General features: G+C 38.7%; 1 protein-coding gene across 2 annotated transcripts in view; it reads right to left on the reverse strand.

The window, feature by feature from the left end:
* The window catches only part of LOC310632270 (uncharacterized protein), an 80,776-nt gene extending 70,168 nt beyond the window's left edge, over positions 1 to 10,608 (reverse strand). The window contains exon 1 of one of the 2 annotated variants that reach the window (XM_083349348.1): positions 9,870 to 10,608. In XM_083349348.1, coding sequence (XP_083205474.1) covers positions 9,870 to 9,938 — 69 coding nt within the window. In that variant the 5' untranslated portion in view covers positions 9,939 to 10,608. The remainder of the gene's footprint in view (positions 1 to 9,869) is intronic. The other variant, XM_083349347.1, reaches the window with a different exon arrangement.
* Positions 10,609 to 27,915: the final 17,307 nt, after the last annotated feature.

Consider the following 27,915-nt stretch of genomic DNA (forward strand, 5'->3'; position numbering starts at 1 on the left):
GGGCCAGACAGCTCGAAGAGCCAAGTTTTCACGTCCTGGCGAAATGAGCGAAGGTCGGGGGCAGTCCTAAATTCCGTGTGGAGTTGGTTCCATAGGGCCTGCGTGCCCACAGAGAACGCTCTTCCCCTGGGAATAACCCGCCGGCATATACTATACGTGTATGTTAAAAAAAACAAACCACCAATCCCTGCAGCATGCCTCAAAGGAGGGGCCATGGGCTGGACCTCTCACTCCCTATCAATACTGATTGGGACAGGACTTGAACAAAGGAACTGAACCAGCATAAAATTGCACCGTCCAGCCCCAGCTCTTAAATATGGCCCAAAAAGCTGCTTAGAGACAAGAAGAGCAAAGATGGATGCAGTACCCCCATCCTGCTCCCACCAGAGATCACCTACAAGTGTGACCAATGCTCTCTCTGTCCCATAGGCAGGCCTGAAACCCAACTGAAAGTGCTCTAGCTGTCTCTTGACTGAAGCTTTGTCAAGGTTAGAATATTCCTAACAACCCTCCTGCCACTTCTCCATTTTATAAAACTAATTATAGCATGCATGTTGTTGCACTAACTATTGGTGGGAGAACCATGAAGGTGTTGATTTGTGGTAATTGGTTTTACCTTGATTGCTACTGTTCATATATTGACACTACTTTAAATGTTATCTGCCCAAATAAATAAATAAATAAAATCTGGAAGTATGCTAAGAGTGAAATGATTAGGTGGTACATACAGTAGGACCCTTTTATTTACATAATCACAATTATCCTCAACAGAAACACTATGAAGTATATTAGCAACAATATTAATATTATCTCCATGTTGCAAAGAATAATTACTACTTCAGGGCTACACAGTTCATCTCTGGCTCACAAAAGCTGCAAATCTTATGCAAGAATTAGCAGTTTTGGGAGCCTGCAGCTTTCCTAGAGGCTTATAATATAAAGAGATAGAGAGGGTTTTTAACTCATTGTGTAATAATCCTGAAGGGAGACAGCTAAAAGAACATAAAAACCACAGATATTTGAAATATTTAATTGAAATTCACATATCATCAAGTATGTTTTTATGATGCTCAGAAAGTATTTTAATAAGTGCTATTTAGCCCCAGTTCCATATTCTGTTTACATTACAGTTTCTGCTTAGTTTAACAGCTTCTAAAAAGGTACATTAATTGTAGAAAACTGTAGAAAGCACATGATGCTGTATACAAAATGTCAATGTTACAAAACACTGTTCAACATGTTAAATGTAATTGTAGAAAGCTGATCTTGTCTGTATCTCCTTCCTTCTCTTCACCAAAGATATTTCATCAGATATTTCAAAGAAAAGTGTCTAAATTTTCTGGATGGGTAGAAATGACACTATCCAGCTTTCTACTTTTAGTTTCGCTTAGTGATGATTCATTTCCGCATTTTGTGGATAATTCATGCATTTATTGCAACCTTGAATCTAACACTTTTTTCTTAAAAAACAAATATTGCCATCAGGCCATAATTTATATCTTTAACTTCTCCAAAAAGATTAACGTGATATCCCGTTGCCTGGAGGCGGTCCGGGTCTGGATGGGGAGGAACAGGCTTCGGCTCAACCCTGACAAGACTGAGTGGCTGTTCGTGCCGGCATCCCGGGAAATTCAGATTACTCCATCTCTTGCTATGGGGGGTGAGCTATTGCCCCCCGTAGATAGGGCGCACAACTTGGGGGTCCTCCTAGACTCACAGCTCTCTTTAGAAGATCATATTGGAGCTGTGACTAGGGGGGCCTTTGCCCAGGTTCGCCTGGTGCACCAGTTGCGGCCCTATCTGGACCGGGATGCCTTGCGTACAGTCACTCATGCGCTCGTGACCTCTCGTTTGGACTACTTTAATGCTCTCTACATGGGGCTGCCCTTGAAGACCACTCAGAGGCTCCAACTGGTGCAGAATGCAGCCACGCGAGTTGTGTTGGGAGTCTCCCGATACTCCCATGTTACACCTTTGCTCTGCGAGCTGCATTGGCTGCCGGTTGCCCTCCGGGTGAGATTCAAGGTGTTGGTAATGACCTACAAAGCCCTACATGGCATGGGTCCGGATTAACTACGGCAGCACCTGCGGCCGGCGTCAACTTCCCTCCGTCCAGTGCGCTCCCACAGAGAGGGCCTCCTCAGGGTGCCTCCGATCAGAGAATGTCGACTGGTGGCCCCCAGGGGGAGGGCGTTCTCTGTGGGCGCGCCAGACCTGTGGAACCGCTTGCCAGTTGAGCTCCGGATGGCCCCCGACCTTTGCTCCTTCCGGCAGGATCTAAAAACTTACTTATTTGAGCAATCCGGCCTGGTTTGATGGGGTTGGGGTTGGGTTTTTAACATGGTTTTAATTATTGTATATATCGGGCATAATTATTTAATTGTTTTTTAACTTTTGTATTTTGTTTTTTAATATTTATTGCCCTGTACACCGCCCTGAGTCCTTCGGGAGAAGGGCGGTATAAAAATTTAATAAATATAAATATAATATAAATATAATCTTTTATATACTAAAATTCTCCAGATAACTTGGATTTTCATACAGATAATTTTTTAAATGTAATACACCTACAACTTCATCGCTTTGTGTTGTTCACACTAGAGAAAGAGTGAACTATGTGACATCTCAAAGAGTATCTAGGGGTTAAGAATCCATTATATCCTCAATTCTATGATGTTAAAGTAAGGTGGTTTTCTGTTGTCATACTCTCCTTGTTGGCAGAGAAGATGCAGTCTCACTCCAACTCATTAAACGATATAAGCAGAAAAGGAGCAGATATTCCTCCAAAGATAAAACCAGTAGCAACAAGAGATTAGGATATTTCATTTGAATAGACTTGAGTTGTCTCATGGGCTTCACCAAATACTAGTTCCCCAAATCTTCCGAAAAGCTGCAACAGTTAAAATAGGCATACCACAGAAGGAATTGGCAAAGATACTACATTTCTCACACTGAGTGACTCAATAGAGCTATTTCATCAAAACTATTTCTTTTTCTCAGGAAACCACCTCTATGACACGCCTCTCCCTAAACATTTTCAATGTTTTCTGTAACTTTTAAAAATTAGTGTCTTCCTCTTCTCTCCTCATTTTTTTGTGATAAGTCTTTTACATAATGTAATATATATATATATATATATATATATATATATATATATATATATATATATATATATATATATATATATATATATATATATATATATATATATATATTTACCAACAGCCACTCCAGCAACCCCAATGAGCTAAGACAGAAACATTTCCAAGCATGGTATCTTAAGAGACCAGAAATATTTTTTAAAACTTACAACTTTAAATAAGGAGTATGCAGATAATTCTTTATACAGTAGCTGTGTCTTCAAACCCAACAATTGAGGAATAGACTCTAGCAGTCGTTCTCATTCCTTCAAGCATTTTTTGCTCCCACTCCAAGACAGCAAATGCTTACTTACATTTCCTTGAATGCAATTGTCATTTTTGCAATCCAAGCATGAGATAATGAAACCAGAAGAGGAGAAGTCAAAATGTTTAAGGCACTTTTACCATTGATTCTTTCTCACAAATTTGGAAGCAGAACCGCAAGAAAACTGCCGCTCTTATTAACAGTGAAACCTATGAATAAGGAATTGGTTTCTTTTTGATTTAGCATGATGTGCAAACAATTGCCCCATTACATTAATGTAACCACTGTTAAGGATATGAACATGTAAGATGTGCCAGATTAGACCAGAATCTTATCTATTCCAGCATCCTGGTTCCACTATGGAAGTCTCTGGAAAGCCCATAAACAAACTATGTAGATAACTGAGCGCTTTCACGCATATACCCCAAATGAAATCGCCTTTTTGTTTGAACCATAATAAATAATTTGGGGTGAGCAGCAAACTTGAACACTGCAATGCTGACTCTTAATTATAAATAATTTGTACAAAAAATCCTTGTAAAATCCCATGATGTGCCTCTCTCCTTGGAAGAATGTTTTATTTATTATATCTTTAATTACAAATTATATGCAACTCCATAATTTACAGAAAATCTTGATTTGGGAACCTAGACCTTCACATAGTACTGTAGCCCATAATTAACAGAACAATGGCTTACTAAATAAATCCAAGATCTTGTGTTTGTACAATACTCTAACCACCAAATTGCCAATCACATTTAGCCTTCCATATTATTTGTCAGTCCTGATAGACAAAAATAATCGAATAATCATACAGTCCATCTTTCCTGCAGCCTGGAGAAACCTACAAACAACATTAGCAGCTATCAGTTTCATCCATACTGAAACCATGGTATTTATGCAATGAAGATATTACTTATTTATACCTCTTTTTAAAATAGTACAATGAAACAGAGAATAGTTACGTGGAACATATACCTTGAAAAAAAATCAGATTACTTGTGATGTTGATAGGATATGGCCTTGAAACTCTGGTTTTGTTGTCAACCCTGGGGCCCTGGATGTATGGCTTAGCCTATATCTAGACCAGGGGTGTCAAACTCAATTTCATTGAGGGCCGAATCAGCATTGCGGTTGCCCACAGGGGGCCAGGTGGGTGTGGCCAGGGTGGGTGTGGCCTACTGGGTGGGCGTGGCTAGAGTGCATATGGCCTCCTGGGTGGGCATGGCCAGCTCTACATTGTTGGCATCAAGGGTGCCTATGGGGGCCTGGGCAGGAGTGGGACAGATCTGAGGGTTTCTGGCAGGAGGAGGGTCTCTGGGCCAGGGCCAAGGCAATGGGGGCCGTTCCCTCATTGTTTCCAGGATGGCTTCGCGGGCCACATGAAACCACTTCGCGGGCCGCATCCGGCCCCCGGGCCTTGTGTTTGACATGTCTGATCTAGACTGTGTTAATTATTGTTATTGGTTGGGTTTTCTTGGCTGCTATATTATTTATAATTTTGTTATGTGGTTTTTATCTTGTTTTTAAATATTTTTAGCTGACAATAGTCATGCATTTGAGATGGGTGGCCCTACAAATTGAAATGAATTGAATTAAAGAATAAGGATGGCTAATTTCAAAATCTATTTCCACAAAGTTCAAGAACTGAAGATGTAGCTCATAGCCAGGTGTCTCTGGGACAGATGACTGGGAGGCAATTATTAAAGCTTGTATAATAACTTTGTCACACAAATGGCATGACTTATGTACTTGTGATTGCACAGTGGTGTTATTTTTTAATAATCTTATTAAAAGTTTTAATTACAATAGTAAAAAATAATACAAACTAAAAAGAAAAAAGAACAAAAGTTGGAAGAAATAATAAATGGTGTTATTTCTGTAATGATAACACTGCGCACATGTATTTTTGGTGTCGCTGAGGTTTGCTGAGGATGCCACTGATTCATATTCCGATTTTCTGCATATATTCACACATCGTATATATTTTCTACATACACCCCCCCCAACCCACCCCATAATTTACAACAGCGTGACAGGACTGAATTAAATAGCATGGGAGCGAAGATGCTAATTATAAATTAGAGAGCATTAAAAATAAACTTCAGTAATATTAATATGCCTGCAAAACATATTTATCTCACAATCAACATAAAGAATACTTTATACCAGGAACAGAATGTATTTCTGAGTTTACAGATCCTTTCCTCTAGCTGCAATTATCAATAGCATTAGTTCATTCTGCTGAATAAACATTTGGGCTAAGCAAGTTCTCTCTTAATGATGTTCAATAATTTTCAATATTCTGCAAGCTAAGTAATTGGTAACATCTCCACTTCCCTAATATTTCACTGCCTTCCAGGCACTAATAGGCTAGCCACTGCAAAAGTCTTTGTAACAGAAGAATACAACTCATATTTTTTTTCTGGCATAGCAAGCTGAAGGAGGATATGTGGCAACTTAAAAATTGATATACACGTTTTCATTCAGAGAGCGATTTCATTCTTACCCTTTTCAGAGAATCAATAACCTGGTTTACCTACAGAATTTATGATGTGGTGTATCGGTTCACACAGCAATAGACTCCATGGGAGTAATATATTGGTTGGGGTTTGTTCATTCTATAGTGACATTATATCATCATGTCACGAAAGCACCATTCTAATAAAAAGTGGATAGTAGATTTCAAATAAAAAACCTGATCAACACAGGGTAACAGACTCACTCTTTCACCTTTATGAACTTGTTAAGACATCAAGACTATTAGTTTCAATAAAAAAAGACTATTAGTTATCATGACTTCAATTAATAACCATCAATGGCCTAAGTCAGGGGTAGGCAACCTTGGCTCTTTTATGACTCGTGGACTTCAACTCCCAGACTCGTGGACTTCAACTCCTGCTGGCTCAGGAATTCGGGGAGTTGAAGTCCACAACTCATAAAAGAGCCAAGTTTGCCTACCCCTGGCCTAAGTCCAATTAGTAGAGCTGAATGTCAGACTATTATCTGGGGTAGCCTTTCCAATACGATTTTCTTCCAGATATGTAGACTTCAACTCCAGGAATTCTCAAAAATGTTCATGCTGGTTGAAGAATACAGAGAACTGATGTCCACCCTCCTGGAGAATGCCGTGTTGACAAAGACTAATCTTCAGGAAGATAACCTACTTCTTTAAAATTGTATTTCAGAAAAGGTCATCTTTCAAGTAATATGAGGTAAAAATATCCATGGAAACTATTTCTTGTTTTTTAAAAGATGACTATGACATGTTTGACATTTGAAATATGCTGTGCCTGACAAATACAGTAATATTAAAGAAAGCCAAACATTTCTTCCAATAGAAGTCAAGAGCAAGGAAATGTTTTCCTGACAGGAATTTCTTTCCTAAATGGGGGCGGGGGGAGAAGGGGGAAGGTAGGATGTGAAGAGTGAGGGAAACAGAAAAAGATATGGCCTCCCAGAGAGATAAAGAAGGGAATCCAAGAGATCAAGACTTTCATCAGTTGAATGAAAAAAATTACCTGGAATTCAACTAAAAGATCAAGAAACTCAGGCAAAACAAAAAACCTTAATATTCTGTTCCTACAATCAGTTCCAATTATCTTCAACTCAGCAAATGAACCAGAATGAAGTTTGCAGAAGTAGTCACTGCACAGGAAAGATTACTCAACCAATTGAGAATTGGAGAGATGGGAAAACACTCTGCTATTAATAATGGGAAAGGTCACAGCTTATAGCAAAAGCAGTCCAAAACCTTTGTTGACTGAGCCAGAGCAATCAAGAGCAGAACCTCCCATAGGTATGCACAATACTGGATATTAGCTAAGTTATTTTGACTCATAAGGCTGGCTACTTACAAGTGCCTTCTTCTTCCTTCACCAGGAGCCAACATAGAACAATAACAATCTGTCACCATTTTGACATACAAAATCAAATGCATGAGACAGTTGCCTCATTCTGCTTAATCACAGAGTACCGTAAGTGACCAAAGCCACCTAAAGTATGCTTGGATGTATCATCTTCCAGGCTTATATCACATCTAGGCTCCTCAGAGGTTCTCAGAAACAACTTTTTCAAGACAAGAAATAGCTGTTCAACTAGCAACAGACAATTATTCTGTTGTCACATGGCCAATGCAGGGTTGACTTTAAATTCCTTTCTTGTTTGTTCATTCTTACAATGGTTGATTGGCTATTACTTGTTGAAGTTCACAATATAAAGAAATACTGTTCCATGCCCATCAGACTCAAGAGCTGAAGCAACAGATTGGCCTTCTGCCCTCTTTGCCCTGCCAAGTCAGACAGGAGCTCATATATCTTGGCACACGTCCCCTAGTATTCAGGATATGTTGCCTTGAGGAAATTAAGGGAGTGACAGTTCCATATGGGGGGTCAAGCATGTTTTATAACAAACATTTAATATTTACAGAGCAATTTACAAAGGTTTCCTTCTTCAAGTTAACCTCTACTTCATGGATACTTCCATGTAGTTGTATTGGCAATAACATAGCCATGGTTTGTCACTGCCTTCTTCTGGAATGTTGCAGGGTTCTACCATCCAAATACTAACCAGGCCCAAATCTGCTTAGCTTTTCAAGAGTTCAATTGTTGGCTTTTAGAAAATGAGTTACAGTACAATATATTTCAATCCAGGGGGAGGGTGGGACATACATCTAGGGACACAAAAACAAAATCCAGGTTTTGCTGTAAATAGCCTCCTACCCCAATAATTCTTGGTCTCATTGGAGGCAAAAGAGTAAGCCATCCCCCATAAGAGCTATGACTGACTCAAAGATATTGCCTTACTTTAAGATCTTGTGTTATAAAAATCGAGAATAAACAAACACAGTCCTCTAGCCTTTCTGTCTAAATCGGTGGCAATTATGCCAATAAGCTAGTGCTAGAGATCCCCAATCATGCATATGGAACCTTTTGAGATCACCATCCATGTCTCCGTGGCTTTGACCCATCCAAACAGAAGAATGTTTTCTACACAAAACTTTCATAATCATAATCTCAAGCCATTTATCAATGAATTCAAAATACAGCAAAAATTGAAGCAAGAAAATATGTACAGTATACAGCCAATATGAAGGAGTGAAATTATTACACAGCTGGATATGCAAGAGCACTTGAAAGCAAGAAGCCATTTTGCTCATTCAAATGCATGTCTAAGCACGTATCTGTATCAAGTGGGCACCATCATTATTTCTGATTGCTGTTTTTTATATTGCAAAATTTGACCTACCTATTTTTCAGAGGCTCCAAAAACCCAGTAGTGCCAGCTGCAAAATACAGTCAGTGGTCAACTGGATATATTTCAGTAACTTGAATCACTTGAAAATGAAAAGGCGGTGGAGAGAAAAGTTGCAAAAACCAAGACCTTAAAATATTAGATGTCTTCTTTGTGCATGGGACTCTCCTCCACTTCTTCAATAGGTTTTTAATTTAAAAAGAATCTATGGCAGGTCTACAAAAAGTTAGTTCTTTGAAGCACAACATGCTTTAAAACCAAATCTTGACATACTGCAGATATGTAATACGTTGCAAACCCATTCTAGATTTACAGTTCAAAGAGGCTTCTCAATAACAGAATCTTAAATAGGAGGTCAATTGTTACTTTTTTTCTCATATATAAATAGTATATAGATAATAATCATGGTCCTAAGCTCTAATGATATCAGGAAGAGCTTCGCTAAGCAGTTTGGATATACATTTGATCCTATTTAACATTTATATTTCATTACAGGGGTGAAGGAGGTAGAAAAGGGGGATTCAGACTGCAGAACAGGAAAAAAAGTGCATTGCCTTTGCTTTAAAAGCTATAAAGGATAAAATGTAAAAAGCTAGATTCAGATCCAGTTCCACTTTATATGCAAAAGCAAACATTCAATAATAAGAAAAGGGCCCACAGCCTGCAGTCGATCTACAATGCTGGGCTGATTACATGAGTCCAACTCTTAGGTGAGGCTTAGGTGAGATATACAAATCAACCCTTAGTACAGTTTTTAGACAGAAGCTAGTCTTAGCGTTCAGGATGATGCTACTCAGTACTTGGAACACGTTAGTTTTGCAGAACACAGATCAATTTTCAACAGCGTCTAGTACAGTACAAGGATCTTTCCCAACAATATGAATATCCCTGGGAAACAGGTATCTCGACCTTTAAAAAAAAGGGGGGGAAGGGAGTTTACAACCATGATATAAGTCTTTGGATTCCAGTTAGGCCTTTTATCACAACAGTATCTACCGGTCTCGAGGACAGGTTGAATTCAAAGGAACAGACCTGATTTCTTCGCCTGCAGACCTACTCTCCCTTCTTGAGATCTCCCAGCGGGCGGGGGTGCCAAGGGGAAATCGCACCCCGATTGTACATGATGCCTGCTGGCTTCTTAGCTAATGCTAAGTTCCACTAGGAGAGGCACTTTCTTGGGGATTTTTACGTGTGTGTTTTCTTCTTCTTACCTTCAACTGGAAGGGCTGAATCTCATTCAAACTTTGATTCCTGAGCTTCTTCGTAAGGATCTTGAGCATGGTACAAATCCAAGGAGCCAGGAAAGAGTTAAGGACGTGCTCGCATCTAAAGGGCGTGCAGTCGCACTGAGCAAACTGCAGGTACACCCAACTTGTAGCTCGAGTGGCATACGATCTACCGAGAAATACGATCTTTTTGCACCCCTATAACATCCCGGATCTGGTTGCTAACGCACAACTTCCTCCCCCCCCCCCTCCCCGTCTGCTCCGTTGAAACAACTTAAGACGGTTTTTCTGTTTTTAGAGGGCGAATGTCTCGTTTCTCCAAGCTGCAGCACAGGACGCCAATGCCGAAACCCCGAGACCAGCTAGCAGGGCTTCTATTCCAAGGGGCAGGAAGACATTAGATGCCGAAAGAGTGAAACAGGAGATGAGAAAGCTTTCAAAACTAAGGCCCGGAACTCTGCTCATGCTCATGATCTAATAGGTCTGCTCTCTTCCTTTCCTGCACATTGCCGGTCACTCTCGCGCTCTCTTCCTCCACTCTCCTTTCCTTTTCCTTTTACCACGCTCTCCTCGCGCGCGCACGGCCGCCTCTCTCTCTCTCTGCCCTCGGCGTTCTTGCTATATGAAACTTGTAACGAACAGGACCCGAAGACCGGGCGCCGCCGATTGGACAGCCAAGGCGGACTATGTCAATTTCAGGGGGCCGGGTTTCCATTTAAAGGGAAACCAAAAGAAGAGCCGAGCAGGTATCGCCGTTTCCTCTCTTTTTCCCCCCACCAGTAGGTTGCTGCCGATCTGGAGGCGAAAACCCAGGTTGTCCTGCATCTCCTCCGCTTTGAAAGCGTCCTTTCCCCCCCCCCCCGCCCCTCTCTTGGAAGTTAAGAGGTTGGCAGCGCAAGAACCAACCAGCGATGCAAAATTGAACCCTTAACAGGGTTTCCTCCTTCCTTCTGTACAGTCTCGGGTTTCTCCCTTACGGGTATTATCGCTCTGTACAAATGTGGTGCATTTTTAGCACCCTCTTTGCTTTATATCCTCCAGTTGAGGACTGAAACCCCCTCACTTCTCATTACTCCATTGTATTAATTCATAATAATATTGGGATATTTAAAAAGGGAAGGATGTTATCTTATTCTAGAAAGACAGAGAATTTATAGCTATATGCACTTTAAAATGATGATGATAATAATAATAATAATAATAATAATAATAATAATAATAATAATAATAATAATAATAATAATAATAATAATGGAGGAGGAGGAGGAGAAGAAGAAGAAGAAGAAGAAGAAGAAGAAGAAGAAGAAGAAGAAGAAGAAGAAGAAGAAGAAGAAGAAGAAGAAGAAGAAGAAGAAGACCACCTGGCAATGGCTAAAAGCAGGAAAGTTGAAAAAAGAGATAGAGGGACTAATTCTGGCTGCACAAAACCAAGCCTTAAGGACAAATGCATACAAAGTCAAAATTGAGAAGGCAGCAACAGACAGTAAGTGCCGCCTATGCAAAAAAGCTGAAGAAACAGTGGACCACCTGGTAAGCTGCTGCAAGAAGTTCGCACAGACTGACTACAAGCAGCGGCATGACAAAGTAACAACAATGGTGCATTGGAAGATCTGCAAGAAATATGATTTGCCTGTAAGCAAGAACTGGTGGGATCATAAAATAGAGAAAGTCATAGAAAATGATAAAGTTAAACTGCTCTGGGACTTCAGAATTCAAACAGACAAGCACCTGCAACATAACACCCTGGACTTAACAATTGTCGATAAGAAAGACAAAAAAGTCTGGATAGTGGACGTCGCAGTGCCTGGAGACAGCAGAATAGACGAGAAAGAACTGGAGAAGATAACAAAATACAAAGACCTACAAATAGAAATAGAAAGACTGTGACAAAGGCAAGCAAGGGTAGTACCAACAGTAATAGGTGCTTTGGGTGCAATCCCAAAACAACTGGAGCACCACCTGAACACCGTTGGCATTGACAAATTCACCAATAGTCAATTGCAAAAGGCGGCCTTACTAGGAACTGCTTCCATCCTGCAACGATATCTGTAATATCATCAAACATCCACATCTGCCTATCCCAGGTCCTTTGTAAGGACTCGATAGGTAGACAAAAATGTCAAATCCAGTCTGAACGTCTCGCTGACTGTGTGATGATCAATAATGATGATGATGGAAGAGACCTTCAAGATCATCTAGTAACAACCCCTTGCTCAGGCAGGAAACCTATACCATTTCAGACAAATGGCTGTCCAGTCTCTTCTTTAAAACTTCCAGTGTTGGAGCATTCACAATTTCTGGAGGCAGATTGTTCCACTGATTAATTGTTCTAACTGTCAGGAAATTTCTCCTTAGTTCTAGATTGCTTTTCTCTTTGATTGGTAGTTTCTTGTCCTGCCTTCAGGTGCTTTGGAGAATAAATTGACTCCCTCTTCTTTCTGGAAGCCCCTGAGATATTGGAATACTGCTATCAGTGGGTTAGGACGCTGAGCTTGTCGACCAGATGGTCGGCAGTTTGGCGGGTCAAATCCCGAGTGCCGCGTAACAGAGTGAGCGCCTGTTACTCGTCCCAGCTTCTGCCAACCTAGCAGTTCAAAAGCACGTAAAAAGGCAAGTAGAAAAATAGGGACCACTACGGTGGGAAGGTAACAGCGTTCCGTGCGCCTTTGGCGTCTAGTCATGCCGGCCACATGACCACGGAGACGTCCTCGGACAAGCGCTGGCTCTTCGGCTTTGAAACGGAGATGAGCACCGGCCCCTAGAGTCAGAAATGACTAGCACACATGTGCGGGGGAACCTTTACCTTTATCATATCACCCTTCGTCCTTCTCTTCATTAAACTAGACATACCCAATTCCAGCAACCGTTCCTTATATGTTTTTGTTGGACTATAATTCTCAGAAATCATAGTTATTATTATGGTTCAGCTCACAATCATCCAGATATTCTGATTGGATTTGGCATTTTATCTGCCTAATGAATCCTACCAAAAGAGTAGGCAGATGTGGATTTCTGATGGTAGATTTCTAATGGTATTAAACATATTCAGAGGCTGTAAGCTGTTCAGAGTAAAGCTGCCTTTTGCAATTGACTGATGGTGAATTTGTCAATGCCGATCAAGTTCCACTGGTGCGCCAATTGTTTTGGGATTGTGCTCAAAGCTCCTATTACTATTGGTATCACCTTTGTCTTCTTTTGCCACAGTTGTTCTATTTCTATTTGTATTTTGTTATCCTCTCTAGTTCTTTCTCTTTTATTCTGCTGTCTCCAAGTACTGTCATGTCCACTATCCAGATTTCTTTTTGTTGTTGTTGTTCTTATCAACATTTGTTAAGTCTGGGTGTCATGTGGCAGGTGCCTGTATGTTTGAATTTTAAAGTTCCAGAGTACTTCATCTTCTTCATTGTCAAATATTTTCTGTATTTTATGATCCCACCAGTTTACCAGTTCTTGCTTACAGACAAATGGTATTTCTTTAAGATTTTCCAATGCTCCGTTGATGACATTTTGTCATACCAATTGTTTGTAACCGGTGTGCAATCTTCTTGCAACAGCTAACTAATCCACTTCTTCAGTTTCTTTTCAAACAGCTGAAACTTGCTGTTTGTTGCTGTTTTCGCAATTATGGCATTGTATGCATTTGTTCTTGGTGGCTTGGTGTTGTGCAGCCAGAATTAGTCTCTGTATCTCTTTCTTCAACTTTCCTGCTTTTAGCCATTGCCATGTCTTGTTATTGTCTGTTTTGCATACATATTTATATGTAATGGCCATGCAATACTTTGTCTTCCCATGTCTCTTTTCAGTTCTTCATTTGGTCTTTCTTGTAGGCCAGTTTGATCTCTCCAGTACTCAGTAAATTGTCCTGATATACTAGCTTCAGTGCCTCTTCTTCACTGTCCTTCAGATCTAGTTCCAGTGCCTTCTTTTCTTCTTCAACCATCTAACGTATTTGCAACTTTCCACACACACTGATTTTTCTTGGTAAGTAGAGTCTGTCAATGTTGCTATGAGGATGAAGGGTGTGATTGTCATTATTTTCCTGGTCTTCCTATCCAGGCATTTTAGTTCTGCTTGAGTCCAGTCTACTATTCCAGCTGTGTATTTAATGATTGGAATTTCCCAGATGTTAATTGCCTTGATGGTATTTTGTTCACTGGGTTTGGACTTTAAGATCTTCACTCTCTTTTCACTTCTAACCTTTTTCTTGGCTTCAGGGTGCTTGATGTTGTCAGCTTGAAGGATGCCCAGATATCTGTAGTAGTCATCTTCATCCAGACTTTTGATGTTATTTCCACGAGGAATCTTGATTCCTTCAGTTTTCATTACTTTTCCCTGTTGAGCGTTGCACATTTGTCCAGTCCAAATGCCATTGTAATATTTTGGCTGTATATAGACAGTATTGAGCAGCAATTGTATTTCAGATAATAGTGTTTTGCCACACACAGTTGTTTTCAACTAGAAGTTGTGGGACTGCATCAGCTATTACACTTTCACTTTTAAAAATAAAAGTAATATGGAGAAAAGGAAGGAATTATGCTTTTCCTACATACAATACCCTGATAAGTTGATTGTGTGCCATCAAATTTTATTGATTCCTAGTCACTATATACATTTTTCTTCCATGATTCTTAACTTGATCCTTCCAGCTGTGCATCCATTGCCACTGTACTTCAGACCATTCACTTTACTGCTAGCTATCCTAATCTTTTCTTTTCTGCTACCTTTTCCAACATTAGAGCTTTCCCCAAAGAGCTAGGTCTTTGCATAATGTGTCCAAAGTAGAATGGTTTGAGCCTGATATTTGTGCCTCCACAACCCTGGATTGATTTATTCAGTGATCCAATGTTTGCTTTCTCAACAGCTCTGTTATTCTCTCTAAGGGGTCTTCTCCAATACCGATCTTCAAAAATGTCAATACTCTTTCCATCCTGATTTTTCAAAGTCTAACTTTAATTTTCATAGGATGTCAAAGGGAATAGAATAGACTACACTATCCTGATCTTTATTGGATATAGCATCTGATTATTTTTTCCAGTGCCTTCATGGCTGCTGTACTGAGTGTTAGTCTGCAGCATATTTCTTGATTCCTAGTTCCTTTACTATTGATAGTTGAGCCTAAAAGGCACAAACCATCCAATACTTCAGTATATTCATTGTCAGTTATAAGGCTTCTGCTTGTTGTCTTTCATGTGTATAATTTGAGTCCTATATTTTTCACTGTGCACCTTTATTGCTAGGGCTTGCAGATCTTGTGATTTTTGGTGATCAGGACACTGTCTTCAACATAGATCAGGCTGTTGATATTTCTTTCTCCAGTTTTAAAACCACACTCATCTTCAAATCCACCTTCCCTCAATATATATTCAGCATGCAGATTGGCTAAATAAGGGGAGAGTACACAGCCTTGTCTCATTGCCATAATTCTTTCTATATTCCTACTCTACTCACAGTGATGCTTAGTCATTAAGTAACCAGTTATCATCCAGTAGCCGTCATGTAGGCATGGGAGAATATGTACTGCACTCATCCATTCATCTGCCCTCTCACTCTTGGTCACAACCACTATAGTGCAATAGGGGAGAGTCTTCCTTTACTTAAGAGAGACTCTGCTCATACTTTTACATCTGAATAAAACCAAAGCAGTGGTTTAGAGTAAATTCACCCAGCTTGGTGGACATATGAAAAAAGCAAAAAATAAAAGAAAAATGGAAAAAGAAAGAGAGAGAGAGAGAAAGAAAGAGAGTGTGAATTCAAACTAATTCAAACATAATAAAATTACGTTGTAACCATGGAGCAAGAGTTTATTTTCAATTGCCAGATAAAGCCACTTGAGTTAGATAATTCTAAATTCTTAATCTCAGAGGATGGAGGGGGTAAGTTAATAATACGTACAATACTTCACTTATTTCAACACATAGCATATCTTTTCCCACAGTGCCTGGAAGCTCTGCAGTCTTGTCCTGATGTCACCAACACTGTCTTCTTTAAAATGTTTATGGAAAATGTTTATTTTCCAATCCTTCCTGTCTGGAAATGGTTAACCATTTTGTGATATGGTTATTTGCAAGGGACTTTTTCACATATGTTGCCATACAACTTTTCGGTAAGAATATAAACATTTTTTAGAAGTTCTTCACTTTACAGTTGATGCAAACCATCATCTGAAGTGAAATGTATTTGATCATAATCGTGTGAGACAAGTGCAGCCTAAGAAACATCTAAACAGTCACCCCAGGATATCTTTCTAAAAATAAAGCTTTTTTGTTGCTGATGTTCTTGTGTGCAATAAATTAAAAAGTCAGTACTACTCTAAAAATGTTTCTGTCCTTGGTCACCTCCTGTCACATGACCTGTAAGTCAGTAACTGTGGAGAAAAACAACAAGAGCTTTACTCTTTTGCAATAAGATTGCAAGCTGATTAGGGAGAAATCTGCCTTTTTCTATGGCTCTCCAGTTGCAGTGATTCCCATTTTAATCCCCTTACCCCATCCTACAAAACCATAGTGGGACTTGTAGTCCAATATCCAGCTAATATTTAAATAACAAAATCCCTCTTATCCTTGTTCTTAAAAATAATGCATGATACAGGAATTCTGTTTTGCACAGAAAATATATATGTAGATCCTTCTAAATAACTGAGTGGATTTTTTTTTAAGTTTTACTTTGCGTCAACCCAAGAGGACATCTATCTGGATTAGGTTTACTTCTAAGGAAATGCACAAAAGACCTTTCCTCATTTTTAGTACATGCAGGTAGTCCTTGACTTACAACAGTGACTGTTCAAAGTTACAACGGCATTGCAACACCCCCCATAGTCATGCGATCAGAATTCAGACACTTGGCAACTGACTCATATTTATGACCGTTGCAGGGTCCCGGGGTCATGTGATCCCCTTTTATGACCTTCTGACATGTAAAGTTGACAGGAAAGCCAGGTTTGCTTAACGATCGGGTTCCTAGCTTAACAACGGCAGCAGTTCCCTTAACTGTGACAAGAAAGGACGTAAAATAGAGCAAAGGTCATAAAAGGTGATCACATGACCCCCAGGACACTGCAACTGTCATAAATATGAGTCAGTTGCAAAGCGTTTGTACGTTTTAATTTAATTAGTAGTTAAAATTAATGGCAACAAAATTAAGTTCATTAAATACCGCTAATGTTTCTTACCATGTAGTCCATAATTTATAATTTGGTGGCAGTGCTTAAAGAGGTTCTGTAAACAGATGGACAACATCTAGTTGTGAATGATTACGTGAACTTCTCTGTTGGCACAGCTATATCAGGTACTCACCAAGATGCAGGATCAGTGACTGCTTGCTAGTAGCATAAACCTAATAGGCAATAACCACTAACCTGGTCATGGAAAACTGGGTGGAGCAGGTTCAAAGGAGAGTTATCAGGATGACAAGATTGCTGGAAATTAAACCCTAGGAAAAACATTTAAAGAAGCTGGGCATAGTTTACTTGCAAAAAAAGAAAACTAAAGGGAGATATGATAAAGGTATTCATGCATGTATAAAACTGTCATGTGCAGGACTGAACAGACCTGTATTCTGATGAAACTAAGAGCTAGACAATTTTTATTTTTTAAAAAGGAGATTCAGCCTGAATATGAAGAGGAATTTCTTACAGGAATAGTTGTGTGTGTGGGAAAAATGGAAGACTTGTTCCCTGGAGATTTTCATACAGGGTGAATAGGGTTTAGAGATTCCCAAATGAGCAAGAACATTGGCTCAGATAACCTAGGAACTCCAGTTCATATGACAAGATTTGAATTATTTAAAACAAAAATCAAATAAAAAAGCCTACTCATTTCCTTTTCCTAATGTCTAAATATTCCTCAGTCTGTCATGGTCCCATCTTGTTTGTTTGTATACAGACCATTCATCTCATATGCACAGTAGAAATCAAAGGGAGATTCAGATTTCTTCCTCCCCCCCCCCCTCTTTTTTTTTTAAAATAGCTTTTACACAGAGGGAGAATGAAGGTTGACCGAGCTAATACTATCATACCCGTATATGATTGGGGAACATGCAGGGCAGTGATATACGTGAAAAGGATCTCCTTGTTTTGTGAATCAAAAGCTGAACATTTGTCAACAAACATAGTTAAAAAAAGAATAGAATTTTAATGTCAGGTTTAGTGTCAAGATCAAGAGTAATAATTATGTAATGACTTCCACATAACTCCTTTATCTTCTGTGATTTTATGAACCTTATCACTCAACTGGTCCAACTGGGCTCTGCCACTATGAATCTGAGTTTCTTCTTCCTATTTATTTATTTATTTATTTATTTATTTATTTATTTATTTATTTAATTTAATAATATTTATATACCACCCTTCTCCCGAAGGACTCAGGGCGGTGAACAGGGCAAGAATAAAAATACAGTGTTACAAAAATTAAAAAAGGATTAAATATATGCCCACTAAAAACAATCAATACAATATTAAAACCCCAATAAAACAACAATAAAAAAAACCCCACCAATCCCCCATCAGGCCAGGCCGGCTTGTTCGAATAAGAATGTTTTTAGATCGCGGTGAAAGGAGCGAAGATTGTTTTCAGAGTAAAAATAAAACCAAGAGCAATGGAGATGCTTTGGCTGAAGATACCTCATTCAGCAGTCACTCCTGCCTTCAGTCATTATGGCTAGAGACCAGAAATTTCAGTTCAGAATAAATGAACTTTTGAACACCCCATTAAACCAGGCAAATTAACCTAAATGGTGATGTTATTTAAACACAATTTAATCCATTTGTCCAACTTTGATCACATTAGATAAAACTACAAAAAAAATAGTGTATCATACAAATGAAGTCATTGTGCTAAGATATGAGGTATACTTTATAAATCACAATAATTGTGTTAAATCAAAATCAAACAACATTGTGATTTAATGCAATATGCATGTAGAAAAACAAAATAAACTGGAAGGAAAGGGGGAATGGTGGACTTAACACAAACTGCTTAAAGATCTGGCTGTTCTCCCAGGTCCCAAAAATCTCTATGGAGTCAGGCAGCCTGGAAAAATTGAAATAATAAATAAAAATCTCAGAATGTCACATCAGAAATTAATAATTTGTTTAAATGATCACAGTTACAAACATATAATTTGAAGAAAGTAGTAACATATGATGCTGACTTTAAAGGACTATTAGTGCTGAGATCTCTACTCAAAGACACCCTTTGTTTAAAGAGCAGTAAGCTAAACACTTTGATGTGGTGACACACACACACACACACACTCCATGTATTTTTAATTGCAACAATAGAGGAGTGCCTTGTCATTAACTTATTTGGTGATGTTTTTCACCTTCCCAGTCTATCCTATGGCTTTAGCTTTCCTTGCAACCTCCCACCCAAGTACTAAGTCTGACCCTGCTTTGCTTTTTCCAAGATCAGATTTAAATATGAAGAACCGCTGTAAAAGAAAACAACAAGAGTTGAAGTTGCTGTAGAATCATTAGCTCCCAGACAGCAGATTGAGCAGGCTATGGTATGTGCCCCCTCTAGAGTTGTGCTCAGCCCCTACCCTACTCTGTTTTGAGAAAAAGAGTCAAGACCTTCATCTTTAGCCAAATATTTTCTGTTAAATTAGTTAATGGTTTATCCTTACTCTTAATTTATTTTTATTTTTTTTTACATGTTATTGTTAGTCACCTTAAGTGCCCTCAGTTGAGAATGCTTTCATTTGTTCCTCCCTCGCCTGAGCAACAACACAAAAGCTTCATGCTACTTACTATTAGGGCTTATGGTTCTGTGAGTATAGCTTGTCAGTCAACTCTACCTCCAAGAAGGCTCTTCATTGAAAATGGTCTTTGGAAGGAGCATAAGAAACAGCAGGGACTCATAGTGAAAAGACACCCAGCTGCCACAATCCCTGGGGCTGATGGTTAATGTCTCTACTGACTTCCTGGTATTCTTGGTCCTTCTGCTTCTCTTTCTCTTTCTCTATCCTGACTGGTGACAACAGGAGCCATAGACCAGCAGGGCTGGGAAGCATCAGACTGAAAAAGGGCAAATTAATGCATTGCTCAAGTGAAGAACCTGGTGGGCTCTGCTTATCTTAGCAACATCGTTTGCCTGGGAGCCTTAAGATCCCTGGAGTGCCATTTACAGGTTTGAGTTGAATTCAGTATCCAGGTGCCCTGAAATTCAAACAATGGTGTTGGTTTGAATTTAGAGGATTGATACTCTTACTGGCTAAGCAGAAACTGCTTAACACCTCTTCACCAACTGCAAAGTGAGACAGGTCTGACTAACCCTTTGGGTAAATCTTGCACATGCTGACCAGCAATAGGCTGACTTGGCACAAGAAGAATTACTGAGACCAATTTTCTCCAGACCGGTATCTTTCAAACTGATTGGATTGCTACCTCCACTATCCTTACTTAGTTTGCCAAAGGTCATGACCAAAGCTCTGCCATCTGCCCAATTTGCTCCAAGGGTGCTCATTGATCTTACAGACTGCCTGCCCCCATCTGTGCCTTCTCCAGTCTCCTCCTGCTTCCCACCTACTCAAGCAAATAAACTGGGCTGCCAGGCAGCCAGCAAGCTGTTGGTTTCTACTTGCTACCATCTGCTTTTAAAGCTGTGTCACCACCTTTCCACCTCCTCCAGTCCCTGGCAGTGATCCACATGTCATGTGGCAGCAGCTTCTTACACTTTGCACATGGAAAAAATAGGGCTTCCCACAGGGGTCAAAGCCAGCATTCAATGAGAAATATAAATTAAATTGGTGGGGAAGATCATAAGAGAAAACCGGCTCTCATCTTTTCCATCTGAGAGCAGTTGCCAAGGGAGGGGTGTGGAAAAAGAAAATATTTGGACTGGGTTGTTTTTCCTGACTAGTTCACATCACGGCATGCTGTTCTTTGTGGTAGCAATTGGCTTTAGCTTTGATAAGACTCAAGGTTTAAGAAGTCCCTAATTATTGCATTCCTTCTTCAACCAATACATTCAGGAACAGGCTGTAACGTTACTCTTTGGCAAAAACATTTGAAGGCACCCTGAAAGTCCTACTCTAAGATTTGGTTGCGGGCTGGATAAAGCCCTGAGGATCTTGGATTGTGCATTTTGAAAGGATTCAGCCATATTTATCATCTGCTCGAATCATTTAGATGCTGATTCTTCAGATCAATACTGGAACATCTCCTCTAAAAATAGAACTTAGGGTTAGCCAGAGGAAGAAAACTCACATTCCTTTTATGTTGGAACCCCCTCCTGCCAGATTACTCTATGAATTAAGCACCCCACATGCTCAAAGACTATTTGAATATTAGGGCAGTACAGTACTACTGTTTTATTTTCTGCTTTCTGTAATGAGTAATGCTGAACAGCAGGAGGCAGCATAATACCTTAAAGTCACCCCCACAGTACAAAAAAACAAAACAAGTGTCACAAGAGGGCAGCAAAAGTACATTAATGCTGTTAGTGGCTAGATTAGGAATGGGTGAAAATAAGATGCAACCTGGGACATACGAAATCTATTTATGATGGTATATGGATCTTCACCATCAGAGAGCTAAAAGCTACCCTAGATAATTTACTGAAGTGCCTCAATTGGGTCAAACCTCAATCAATGTTAAATATTGCATAACAGCGTATGGCAGTTAAGCTTGTTATAAACAAGGGACCTGATGAATGAGAAATACCCCAAAGTGCAGCTGCCTATGTTTTCCTCATGAAGCTTACAAAGGGGAGAAGAGCTGCCTTTGATTGGTCCATAGATCTGCTTTAACAGAGTCATCTTTGAACAATTGACTGGTATGTTGCTAAACTTAATTGTAGCTGGAATTATTCATGTTCTCTGGGTTTGTACATATTATAAGCAGGGCTGGTAAGAGCCAGTACATTGAGACTGAATCCCAACAAGATAGAGACCTTGAGGGTGTGTTAGTGAGATGCTTTTGGCTATGAGACTTGGGAGAATCTGTCCTTTTTGAATACAGTTGCACGCCTTCAGAAAGAACAGAGTTTGAATGTGTTCCTGGAGTCATCTTTGCTGTTTGCAGCTCAAATACTTTCACCACTACTGTTCAACATCGCATTAATTCCATTGAAAGAAAGAAAGAAAGAAAGAAAGAAAGAAAGAAAGAAAGAAAGAAAGAAAGAAAGAAAGAGAAAGACTCTCATTCTAAAATACTTATAGAAAAGTAGTAGATCTTAGAGTGACTCAGTCCATTATTTTCTTTAAGATAGGAATGTCTAGTACCAGCTTTTCTGATCTATCAACTGTGATTTTCCTGAACAGGGAAATAGCTAAGATATTGCTACTAAGGGTAGCCCTTGATTTAAACCAATTTTTTAGCAACCATTCAGAGTTACAGTGACACTGAAAAAAGTGAGTTATAATCAGAACTTCCATTTATGACCGTACCAGCATCCCTTCATTCATATGATCAAAATGCTTGGCAACTGACACCTATTCATGATGGTTGCAGGGTCCTGGGGTCATGTGACTTGCCCTTTGCAACCTTCCAACAAAGTCATCTCATTTAGATTAATGAAGCAGAATTTGCTGTGTTAGCACAACATATTAAGTTATAACCCATGACTGATTAACTGGCTCTTTCTGAAATTATTTTTAGTTGTTTTATAATATTTATATCGCTGACAGGATTATACCAAAGGGAAAGATAAGCTGACAATTATTCACATGTTTCATTTAACCATAATATGATTTGGTTGGGTCTTGCTCACCCTACTGTCTATAGCAGTGGTGGCGAACCTATGGCACGCATGCCAGAGGTGGCACTCAGAGCCCTCTCTGTGTGGGCACATGCACCGTTGCTGCAGCAGAGTTCGCCAAAGTAGCGAGCACATGGTGCTTGGAAGTGACAGGGCAGGAAGTGAGCGAGCAAGCGGTATTGGCCCCCTGGGGATGCCCCGGAGATGGCAAGAGACTGGCCCCGGCCAAGCTTACCCAGTCTTCCGTGACCACTGCAGCCATGCCCACCCAGTGGGCCACACCCCCTCCCCCCCCGAGGGCACCACAATGCGGATGCAGCCCTGGCACTTTGCAATAAATAACTGGGTTTTGGGTTGCAATTTGGGCACTCTGTCTCTAAAAGGTTCACCATCTCTGGTCTATAGCCATCCATTGAGTTGTAACACATGATTTATGACCAAGAATTATGTGCATAAAATACTTGGCATATGTTGGTACATTCAATAATCCAGAGATATATATAAGCTTTGGTTTGATGTGAGTTGGTAAACTCAGTATTATATCCCTAAAGCCATATAATTAGTCCATAACAGATATGGGATTTAAATTGATCATCATTTCTCCTCTTCCTGTTAAGGAATAGAAACTGGACAAAGGAGGAATAATATTGAGCTGCAGTCATATGTAAGCTTTTTTGGGGGGAGTCAGAGGTGCAACTAGATAATTTTAGATTCTGGACTTAATGATGTGTTTTCTCTGTCTGTCTCTCTCTCTCTCTCACACACACACACACACATCTTCATTTTATGTGGTAGTTTCCTTTATTTTTACTTCAATTATAATTTTTATGCATACTTTTCAGTGTTAAAAAAACCCCCAAAAGTAAAGAAATACAAGCTGCTTCAAGGTTTTGTAGGCTTTTGCCCAATTGACTCAGCCTTCCATCCTTCCGAGGTAGGTAAAATGAGGACCCAGATTGTTGGGGGCAATTAAGCTGACTTTGTAATAATGCCGCTTGGGGGTGTGTGTGAAAGCCCTAATAAGCAGGCATATACATAGAATGAAGGCTAATGCTAAGCTTGTAAGCCGCCCTGAGTCTTCGGAGAAGGGCGGGATATAAATGGAATTAAAAAATAAATAATAAACCTTATTTAGGAACCTCTTGCTTGCTTGTTCCCTGTGCTGAACAGTACCAACCAAAGAATCCCTAAGACAGCTCCCACCCACACAGATAGGCAAGATACCAGAATATAAACCGACAGCAAACAGCACTCCTTACTAGCACTGATTGTTAGAATATGTTGTTGAAAAAATGGTTTGTTTAACAGAGTATTATTAATACACAGTGGAAGTTGTACTGGGACTTCTAGGCAAACAGTAATGCACTAACACGAGTTTTATAACTTATTTTTACTCAGACAACAAAAAGAAACACAGTAAGAAATAGTCCAAGTATCAATCCAGTATCATGCACATAAAAGTCAGTCCATAAAAACATAGTATCAAAATACAAAAGCTGCTTACCAATATCAAAAACAATATACACTGTAGCAAGCAGTTGATTCTTGAGAGAATAAATATCAAGTTAGCAAACAAGAGAACAAGAGGTATCCAAACACTAACATCAAACACATATACAAGAGCAACTATGTGTAACATCTAACTCTCTTTTATGTGGAATAATTACAGCCACACCCTTAGGCCATTTAACTCCTTAAAGGTGCTTTTACTCCATTATATAATATTGTCACCCAAATCAAGTTTAATCTCTAACAATCTCCCCTTTTGGGTGGCATATTATACATATATTTTTACAATCTCAAATTACACATATCACAAACAGATTTATGCTTTATAGCACCCTGAGCTTTAGTAAACTGGTCAGCAATATTATCTTCAGTTGCACAATATTCCAGTTTAATCAAATTATCTTTAACACATTGTCTGACATTTAGATACCGTAGATCCGTATGTTTTGATCTAGTTTTCACTGCAGCATTAGTTGCTAATTTTATAGCTGCTTGATTGTCTTCATACACTTTTATTGGTTCATTACAATTTAAACCCATATCAAACAATAATTGTTTCCATACCAATAGCTCAGTACATAATAAAGATAGACAAGAAAATTCAGATTCAGTTGTTGATAAGCTTATATGCTTCTGTCTGTTAGACCTCCATCCTACTAAAGCGTTTCACAATAATACAACCAATCCTGAAGTGGATTTCCTGGTTACAGTATCAGATGCAAAACTAGCATCTGCAAATGCTTTTAGTTCCAATTCCTTTGTTGGCTCTAGATATAGAGAATAATGTATGGTGTGTTTCAAATATCTTAAAACTCTTTTCGCACCTTGCCAACATCTGGTTGTAGGATTCTCACAATATCTAGCTAAATGATTAACTGTAAATGCTATGTCAGGTCTTGACCAATTACATAAATACATCAAGCTGCCTATTAATGATTGATATATCTTTTTATCAAAGACATTGCTGTTATCTGCTGAACTCTCAAAACCTTGAACCATAGGTGTTTTTACTGGTTTACAGTTTTCCATATTATAACGTTTCAGCAAACCATTAATTTTCTTAGCTTGAGACAGTTTAAATCCTTTACTAGTCCTGACAATATCCAGCCCTAGATAATGACTAATAGCTCCTAGATCTTTTACTCTAAATTTTCTTTTTAACCCTGAAATTATTCTTTCAGTTTCTGTTTCATCTTTTGCTATAATAGCAATATCATCAGTGAATAATAATAACAATGATAATTCACTATTTTGCTGTTTTATAAATAAACAAGGATCTGCAATACTAGCTTTAAATCCCAAACTATTTAACTCTTTTACTAAACATCTATTCCACTCATAACCTGACTGTTTTAAACCATACAAACTCTTATTCAGTTTCCAACAGTACCCTACCTTACTTTCTATTCCTGATGGAACTTTCATATATATATCATGGTTTAATGTTGCATGCAAATAAGCAGTTTCAATATCTACATGTTTTATACTATAATTCTTATTTGCTGCCCAAACTAAAGCAGCCCTAAGAGTGGAAGCTCTTAACGTTGGGGAAAATACTACATCATAATCACTATTATTCTGTGCAAATCCTTGAGCAACTAATCTTGCTTTATGTATTACCTCTCCTGTAACACTTTCTTTCAGTTTAAAAACCCATTTACATCCAATTAACTTTTCTGTTTTAGGTATTTTAACCTCTTGATAAACATTAAGATCTTGCAAAGACTTTATTTCTTTATCCATAGCTACTTTCCAATTCTTTCTTTCATTCTCAGGATACATTTTTATTTCTTCAACATTAGAAGGTTCAATGTCTATTTGACAAATTAAACCTGCCTCGAAACGATCAGGCTGTCGTCTTTCCCTGTTAGACCTTCTGAGAATTATTGGACTTATAGGTACATTTACATTATTATCTTCTTCCTCTCCTGTCTCCACTATCAGTGGTTCTTGTTTGATCTCTCTAGCAGGTTCCTCCTCTTCTTTATCACTTTCATTTGAGGAGTTAGTTAAATCTTGTTGAGGAATATATACAATATCTTCTACCCTTTCCCAGCCTGACTGTTCTTGAAAAACAGCGCTAGAACTACAATAAATATTTTTAGTACCTTTCTCCCAGAACCGATAAGACTTATGGTTTAACTCATAGCCAACAAAAAATAATTGTTTAGCTCTATGTTCTCCTTTATTTCTTATTGAACTTGGAATATGTACCCAAGCAGGTGTCCCAAATGTGTGAATATAACTAAGATTTGGTTTTCTCTTATACCATAAGGTATAAGGAATTTTACCTGTAGCTGAACTAACCACATTGTTTAAAATATGATTAGCACATTTTGCTGCTTCTCCCCATAAGCTATCAGGTAAACCAGAATCTTCAATCATAGATCTAATCATAGCTTGCAATGTTTGGCCCCTCCGTTCAACAAATGCATTATGCTGAGGTCTATAAGGAGCTGTACGTCTATGCTCTATTCCCTCTGAAACTAACAGCTCATTGAACTGTTTATTAACAAACTCAGTTCCATTGTCTGTTATTATGGTTTTTACATTTAACTGAGTTTTCCTTTGTACAAACTTGAGCCAATTAGATATTGTTTGTATAGTTTCAGTTTTTGACGTAAGGAGATAACAGAACCCATATCTGCTATAATGGTCTAGAATATTTAATATGTAGCAAGCACCCCCTAAACTGGGTTTCATAGGACCTATCAAATCCATAAATACCAGTTCTAATGGAGTTGTGGTTTTAAATCCATCTAACCTATTAGCTGGTGCTGCCCTGCTCTTTTCTCTACCACATACGTTACACTGTAGATATTTCTTACAAGCCTTTAACTTAAACCCATTAGACAAAGCTACAGTTCTTTTTAGTGTATTAAAATTCACATGACCCAATCTTCTATGTAATAAATGAATACATTCATCATGTGGTTTTTGATTTGTACAAGTAGTAGCCATTATTATAGGATCATTGCTAATTACAAACAAACCGTCTTTCATATTAGCTATTAAGTTCACTTCATTCTTTTGAATAAGACATTCCTCCCCTTGGAAAGTAACTTTAAAACCTGCTTCCAATAATGCCTTAACTGATAATAGATTATAATCACATCTGGGAACATATAGCATTTCCAAATTTTGTTTTAAAAATGAACAGTAAACCTTACCCTCTCCAGAGACCTTGACTCTCCAGCCATTAGCCATAGAAATATATTTTTTACTAGACCTTATATTCTCAAAATCCCTTTTTATTTTTGAAATACAGTGTGTAGCTCCACTATCTACCACCCACCAATTGTGGTTATTAGTAGTTCTATTAGCTACAGCTACATTAATCAGCTTTTTATTCTTTCTATGGCTTTCCTTTCTCTGACAATTACTATTCTGACAAAACTTAGCAATATGTCCCTTTAACCCACAATTAAAGCATTTCCTTAAAATATAAGCAGATTCAGTCTTCTTTATTTCTTGTTGCAATGGCTCTCTCAACTGTTTTCTCTCCATACGACATCTTGATTCTTCCAACAACCTTCCAGTTATTGAAGAAACAGTTAGGTCTTCTTTGGACAAAACCTCCAAGGACGATACAAAGGCATCGTAGCTCTCATCCAATGATGATAAAATGATGTAAACCTGGTGAAGCTCTGAGAAAATAAGTTCTTTTTCTTGCAGTTCCAACAAAGTTGCTTTTATAAAGTTAAGGTGAGCTAACATATCGCCATTCTTTTCCAGTCTAGCTCTAAATAGCTTTCTGGTAAGATTTATATGAGCACCAACACTGTCCCGAACAAAAATCTTTTTCAACTTAGCCCAACATTTAGCAG

This window comes from Vipera ursinii (assembly GCF_947247035.1).
Source record: "Vipera ursinii genome assembly, chromosome: 1".
Classification (NCBI taxonomy): domain Eukaryota; kingdom Metazoa; phylum Chordata; class Lepidosauria; order Squamata; family Viperidae; genus Vipera; species Vipera ursinii.